This window comes from Trematomus bernacchii, unplaced genomic scaffold (assembly GCF_902827165.1).
Source record: "Trematomus bernacchii unplaced genomic scaffold, fTreBer1.1, whole genome shotgun sequence".
Lineage (NCBI taxonomy): Eukaryota > Metazoa > Chordata > Actinopteri > Perciformes > Nototheniidae > Trematomus > Trematomus bernacchii.
In genome coordinates this window covers 661162-668928 of record NW_022987689.1, presented here as the reverse complement: position 1 = coordinate 668928, position 7767 = coordinate 661162, and the positions used below count along the sequence as shown (strand labels likewise).

Here is a 7767-nt window from a genome sequence, read left to right as displayed (position 1 = left end):
CTGGACCCACGATTTTATGAGGCCAGAAAAACTGTGAATTAGGACCCGCCGGCCGGTACTAGGCCAAGTGGAAACGCAACCAAAGACGGGCCGCTGACGTCACAGCCCTCTTAAACCGGGCTGCGCGCTGTAGTGGAAATGCGCCATAATGGCGCGTTTCCACTACAGCGCGGAGCTCGCTTTAAGCGTGCCGAGCCGTGCGGGGCCCATTTATGGTTGCGTTTCCACGTAGCGTAGTACCGGCTAGCGGGTACTATTTCACCGTTTTTCTGGCCCCATAAAATCGAGGTTCTTTCCGGGCCAAAAACCAGGCTGAGTCGGGCTGAGTATGCTAAACTACAGAGAGAATCGCTGGCAAAGGGGGCTACAACTACAACAAGGTGAACATATTTGACCGTGATTTAATTGTAATACACGTTTCAAAATGATGCCGAAGTAAAAACATACCGATACCGGTTAGTAAAAACCATGAATTAATGCTTTGACAAGTCTGCAGACTGTGTTTTCTGAATGGAGATTGGCCAAGCTAACGTTGTATATGCTCCGACCGTCCACACTCACAACGGCCTATACAGACATAAATAAACTAGTGACTGTATTCGCCATGACACAGACAGTCTGTGGTTTGTACTTGTTTAACTTTTGTCTAGTTTCTGAACAGATATGAGGAGCTGTGAGCTCTAACAGTCTTTTGATGTGAAAGACATGATTACTTTAATGTTCATTTCTGGATAAAAAAAAGGTTTCTTTAGCTTATTTTTTAGCTTCATTGCATATTTCGTATGTGTAGTTTCAACCATAATTGAATCATGATGATAATTGGTATTTTTATAACTTATAGCGTCCTTGTGAATCCTTAAAACATTTTTTTATAATGCTGGTTGGCACTTGTTCCTCTTGCCCTCTGGTCTATTTTTTTGTTTTGCCTTGCCTAGTCCACCTGGTTTTGTGTTGTCTCACTTTTTGCTAACTGTGACAGTACGAACAGACCACTATCACAGTTTGTCAAGGTGGGAATTCACAGACACAGAAAGCAAAACAAGACCAGACAGAAGAATAAAGATAAAAAAGAAAAGAAAAAGAAGAATAATCCCTGAAATAATCAGAATAATACATTCTTATACTTTAATGCAGGTCTCTTTCCTGCAGCGCTCTAGTGGTATGAATTTTAAAAGGACCATGTTGCAGAATTTTGGATGATGATTAAAAAGAGGGTTTAATCCATAAAATCAAGATAAAAGCAAAAAAGATATACATGTTTGCATGTATCTGTGCCTGTGTGCATGTATCAATGGAATGGAATCATCAGCGGAACAGAATCATCAGCGGAACAGGTGGTCATAACAACCTGGAAATTCTAGCAGTCCAGAACCCCGGACTACATGGAGGTGCATTCCGTCAGCCACTTTGGTCACATTTGACAACCAGCCTTTCAAAGAGAAGACAGAAAAACAGACATAGCAGTTAAAACATTCAGTTCCAGCACGAAACAAATATGGAATTGATTGATTTCAACTCAACTGAGGAGGACCCTCCTATTAATTTCTTCCTGAGTTCTCTTGAGGAACAAATCCGGGTTGAACTGCATGACAGCAAGGCAAGGCTCACCCCGAGTAAGTCTGAGGGCAGAGTCCACCTGGAAATACAAGAGGACTTACTGGCAAACCTTCTCGATCATCTCCAAGAGCGTAGAGAGGATGACAAATGCAGCCCTAAGCAAGAAGGCATGCAGAAAGAGATATGTAGCCTACAGGCGCATTTCACTGAAAGTGTCAGTGAGGTGGAGTATCTCAAAAGCCAGCTGATAAAGGTCCGCCCAATGTTGAGGAAAGCACAGGAAGATCTCGTGCAGCAGACCGCAACAAACAAAGTCCAGCAGATGGCATTGGAGCGCATGAAGGCAGAAAAAGACGCCCTTCAAAGTGAGCTCCGCGCTATAAGACCAATGCTGGGTGTGGCAAAAACGCACGTGGAGTTGGAGTTGGAGAGCTATCTCGAATTGGAGAGAGCGAAGACCAGGAAGATCACAACAGCCCTGAAAAAGGCGGAAGATCTCCTGGCGACTGAGCGCCTCAGATTCCAGCAAGAGATCAAGACCCTCCAGGATGTCAAGCATCAAACCTCGACAAACAAAGAACAGCAGATGGCATTGGAGCGCATTAAGGCAGAAAACAAGGCCCTTCAAAGTGAGCTCTGTGTTTTAAGACCAATGCTGGGTGTGGCAAAAACGAACGTGGAGTTGGATTTGGAGAGCTATCTCGAATTGGAGAGAGGCGAGACCAGGAAGATCACAACAGCCCTGAAAAAGGCGCAAGATCTCCTGGCGACTGAGCGCCTTCAATTCAAGCAAGAGATCACTAACCTCAAGGATCTCAAGCATCAAACCTCCCTTAACAAACTCCAGCAACTCACATTGGAGCGCATGAAGGCAGAAAAAGACGCCCTTCAAAGTGAGCTCCGCGCTATAAGACCAATGCTGGGTGTGGCAAATACCAACCTGGAGTTGGAGAGAGCGGAGACCAGGAAGATCACAACAGCCCTGAAAAAGGCGGAAGATCTCCTGGCGACTGAGCGCCTCAGATTCCAGCAAGAGATCAAGACCCTCCAGGATGTCAAGCATCAAACCTCGACAAACAAAGAACAGCAGATGGCATTGGAGCACATGAAGGCAGAAAACCAGGCCCTTCAAAGTGAGCTCTGTGTTTTAAGACCAATGCTCTGTGTGGAAAAAACGAACGTGGAGTTGGAGAGCCATCTCGAATTGGAGAGAGGCGAGACCAGGAAGATCACAACAGCCCTGAAAAAGGCGCAAGATCTCCTGGCGACTGAGCGCCTTCAATTCAAGCAAGAGATCACTGACCTCAAGGATCTCAAGCATCAAACCTCCCTTAACAAACTCCAGCAACTCACTTTGGAGCGCATGAAGGCAGAAAAAGACGCCCTTCAAAGTGAGCTCCGCGCTATAAGACCAATGCTGGGTGTGGCAAATACCAACCTGGAGTTGGAGAGAGCGGAGACCAGGAAGATCACAACAGCCCTGAAAAAGGCGGAAGATCTCCTGGCGACTGAGCGCCTCAGATTCCAGCAAGAGATCAAGACCCTCCAGGATGTCAAGCATCAAACCTCGACAAACAAAGAACAGCAGATGGCATTGGAGCACATGAAGGCAGAAAACCAGGCCCTTCAAAGTGAGCTCTGTGTTTTAAGACCAATGCTCTGTGTGGAAAAAACGAACGTGGAGTTGGAGAGCCATCTCGAATTGGAGAGAGGCGAGACCAGGAAGATCACAACAGCCCTGAAAAAGGCGCAAGATCTCCTGGCGACTGAGTGCCTTCAATTCAAGCAAGAGATCACTGACCTCAAGGATCTCAAGCATCAAACCTCCCTTAACAAACTCCAGCAACTCACATTGGAGCGCATGAAGGCAGAAAAAGACGCCCTTCAAAGTGAGCTCCGCGCTATAAGACCAATGCTGGGTGTGGCAAATACCAACCTGGAGTTGGAGAGAGCGGAGACCAGGAAGATCACAACAGCCCTGAAAAAGGCGGAAGATCTCCTGGCGACTGAGCGCCTCAGATTCCAGCAAGAGATCAAGACCCTCCAGGATGTCAAGCATCAAACCTCGACAAACAAAGAACAGCAGATGGCATTGGAGCACATGAAGGCAGAAAACCAGGCCCTTCAAAGTGAGCTCTGTGTTTTAAGACCAATGCTCTGTGTGGAAAAAACGAACGTGGAGTTGGAGAGCCATCTCGAATTGGAGAGAGGCGAGACCAGGAAGATCACAACAGCCCTGAAAAAGGCGCAAGATCTCCTGGCGACTGAGCGCCTTCAATTCAAGCAAGAGATCACTGACCTCCAGGATCTCAAGCATCAAACCTCCCTTAACAAAGACAAGCAACTCACATTGGAGCACATGAAGGCAGAACATGAGGCCCTTCAAAGTGAGCTCTGTGCTATAAGACCAATGTTGGTTGTGTCAAATACCAACCTGGAGTTGGAGAGAGCGGAGACCAGGAAGATCACAACAGCCCTGAAAAAGGCGGAAGATCTCCTGGCGACTGAGCGCCTCAGATTCCAGCAAGAGATCAAGACCCTCCAGGATGTCAAGCATCAAACCTCGACAAACAAAGAACAGCAGATGGCATTGGAGCACATGAAGGCAGAAAACCAGGCCCTTCAAAGTGAGCTCTGTGTTTTAAGACCAATGCTCTGTGTGGAAAAAACGAACGTGGAGTTGGAGAGCCATCTCGAATTGGAGAGAGGCGAGACCAGGAAGATCACAACAGCCCTGAAAAAGGCGCAAGATCTCCTGGCGACTGAGCGCCTTCAATTCAAGCAAGAGATCACTGACCTCAAGGATCTCAAGCATCAAACCTCCCTTAACAAACTCCAGCAACTCACATTGGAGCGCATGAAGGCAGAAAAAGACGCCCTTCAAAGTGAGCTCCGCGCTATAAGACCAATGCTGGGTGTGGCAAATACCAACCTGGAGTTGGAGAGAGCGGAGACCAGGAAGATCACAACAGCCCTGAAAAAGGCGGAAGATCTCCTGGCAACTGAGCGCCTCAGATTCCAGCAAGAGATCAAGACCCTCCAGGATGTCAAGCATCAAACCTCGACAAACAAAGAACAGCAGATGGCATTGGAGCACATGAAGGCAGAAAACCAGGCCCTTCAAAGTGAGCTCTGTGTTTTAAGACCAATGCTCTGTGTGGAAAAAACGAACGTGGAGTTGGAGAGCCATCTCGAATTGGAGAGAGGCGAGACCAGGAAGATCACAACAGCCCTGAAAAAGGCGCAAGATCTCCTGGCGACTGAGCGCCTTCAATTCAAGCGAAAGATCACTGACCTCAAGGATCTCAAGAATCAAACCTCCCTTAATAAAGACAAGCAACTCACATTGGAGCGCATTAAGGCAGAAAATGAGGCCTTGAAAAGTAAGCTCCATGCTGTAAAACCTATGCTGGCTTTGTCAAAAACCAACCTGGAGTTGGAGTTTGAGAGCAATCTCAAATTGGAGAGAGCGAAGACTAGGAAGATCACAACAGCCCTGAAAAAGGCGAAAGATCTCCTGGCGACTGAGCGCCTCAGATTCCAGCAAGAGATCAAGACCCTCCAGGATGTCAAGCATCAAACCTCGACAAACAAAGAACAGCAGATGGCATTGGAGCGCATTAAGGCAGAAAACCAGGCCCTTCAAAGTGAGCTCTGTGTTTTAAGACCAATGCTGGGTGTGGCAAAAACGAACGTGGAGTTGGAGTTGGAGAGCTATCTCGAATTGGAGAGAGGCGAGACCAGGAAGATCATAACAGCCCTGAAAAAGGCGGAAGATCTCCTGGCGACTGAGCGCCTTCAATTCAAGCAAGAGATCACTGACCTCCAGGATCTCAAGCATCAAACCTCCCTTAACAAAGACAAGCAACTCACATTGGAGCACATGAAGGCAGAACATGAGGCCCTTCAAAGTGAGCTCTGTGCTATAAGACCAATGTTGGTTGTGTCAAATACCAACCTGGAGTTGGAGAGAGCGGAGACCAGGAAGATCACAACAGCCCTGAAAAAGGCGGAAGATCTCCTGGCGACTGAGCGCCTCAGATTCCAGCAAGAGATCAAGACCCTCCAGGATGTCAAGCATCAAACCTCGACAAACAAAGAACAGCAGATGGCATTGGAGCGCATTAAGGCAGAAAACCAGGCCCTTCAAAGTGAGCTCTGTGTTTTAAGACCAATGCTGGGTGTGGCAAAAACGAACGTGGAGTTGGAGTTGGAGAGCTATCTCGAATTGGAGAGAGGCGAGACCAGGAAGATCATAACAGCCCTGAAAAAGGCGGAAGATCTCCTGGCGACTGAGCGCCTTCAATTCAAGCAAGAGATCACTGACCTCCAGGATCTCAAGCATCAAACCTCCCTTAACAAAGACAAGCAACTCACATTGGAGCACATGAAGGCAGAACATGAGGCCCTTCAAAGTGAGCTCTGTGCTATAAGACCAATGTTGGTTGTGTCAAATACCAACCTGGAGTTGGAGAGAGCGGAGACCAGGAAGATCACAACAGCCCTGAAAAAGGCGGAAGATCTCCTGGCGACTGAGCGCCTCAGATTCCAGCAAGAGATCAAGACCCTCCAGGATGTCAAGCATCAAACCTCGACAAACAAAGAACAGCAGATGGCATTGGAGCGCATTAAGGCAGAAAACCAGGCCCTTCAAAGTGAGCTCTGTGTTTTAAGACCAATGCTGGGTGTGGCAAAAACGAACGTGGAGTTGGAGAGCTATCTCGAATTGGAGAGAGGCGAGACCAGGAAGATCACAACAGCCCTGAAAAAGGCGGAAGATCTCCTGGCGACTGAGCGCCTTCAATTCAAGCAAGAGATCACTGACCTCCAGGATCTCAAGCATCAAACCTCCCTTAACAAAGACAAGCAACTCACATTGGAGCACATGAAGGCAGAAAATGAGGCCCTTCAAAGTGAGCTCTGTGTTTTAAGACCAATATTGGTTGTGTCAAATACCAACCTGGAGTTGGAGAGCCATCTCGAATTGGAGAGAACGGAGACCGGGAAGATCACAACAGCCCTGAAAAAGGCGGAAGATCTCCTGCAGACTGAGCAACTCCGATTCCAGCGAGAGATCACTGACCTCCAGGAGGAGACAGAGAAATCTAAAACGACCTGTCTCGCTCAACTGGAAGCACAAACTAGTAAGCTCATGGGCGCTCTAAATGAGGCTCAGCAGGAGCTGAAGATCAGGACTCTCCAGTGGCAGGAGGAGAACATTGTTCTCACTGCAAAGCTGGAGGTATCCCATGTCATCCATCTTGCCCAGCTAGAGATGCATGCATCGGAAAAAAAGACCTTTGTGTCTTTGCTTCAGGAAAAAGCAGAAGCACAGCTTGAAGGGGATCGTCTCCTTGAACAGCTGATGGAGGAGGTTGGGAAAACAAAGACTTCCTACGAGACTCAGCTCGAGGAGCAGCAACAGGCAAATAAAAAGCTTGTGGACAATCTGAATGAGGCTGTGCAGAAGATGGAGCGTAATTGCATCCACTTGGAGGAGGACAGGTTGACCGTCCTGCGGGACAAAGAAAGGCTGAAATATAATCAGCAGATGGAGAAGGAGGAGTGGCAGAAAACAGAGAGCTACTTAAAGTCTCAGATTGAGTGCCAAACCCTCCAAAAGAAGGAGAAGAAGAATAAGTGGTTCAAGTGGCAAGGGAACAGGCCAACCCTCCCTCAGGACTCAACAAACTTGGCAGAGTGGCAGAAAGCAGAATCCTCCTTGAAGTCCCAGCTGACGGACCTTCAGAGTCTGAACTCCAAGAAGAAGAAGGAGAAGACCTGGTTCAAGGGCTTCTTCTAAAACCCTGCTCCGAGTGTTTGCGCTGGGTCTGTAAGGCCACAGCAACACCTTAAGCTTTAATAAAACTGCTAAAAGCATGTTAGGTTTATCTGTCGGTTGTTGTTAAACATACATTTTGAATTGCATTTCAGCATGTGTACATTAAGTGCTTTTTTTTAAATTATAAATCAGGGTAAAAGCATTGAACTGAACTAAAGTAGACCCAACTTTTCAAGATTTTAAGTTGGTCCAAATGTAAGGATTTTTTTCAAGAAACACTAATTTAAAACACTTAGCTTCTTCCAGGCCAAGAAAGGTCCTTCAAAATAAATACAAACTGATGTTTTTTTTAATAAAACAAAAATATATGTTAAGTGTTAAGTAGTGAGTACGTCTATGTTATATGTACATAGATTTAGTTATTATAT

General features: G+C 46.9%; 1 protein-coding gene across 1 annotated transcript; it reads left to right on the top strand.

Annotated features, from left to right (window-relative positions):
• The first annotated feature begins 1495 nt into the window (after window positions 1-1495).
• LOC117488553 (putative ciliary rootlet coiled-coil protein 2) lies at window positions 1496-7360 on the top strand. Its single transcript, XM_034137541.1, has one exon. It carries the CDS (start codon window positions 1496-1498, stop codon window positions 7358-7360), a length of 5865 nt encoding a protein of 1954 aa, XP_033993432.1.
• Window positions 7361-7767: the final 407 nt, after the last annotated feature.

What these genes read in the sequence shown, in the direction of transcription:
- LOC117488553 (XM_034137541.1), top strand. Translation starts at nt 1,496, where the DNA reads ATGGAATTGATTGATTTCAACTCAACTGAGGAGGACCCTCCTATTAAT.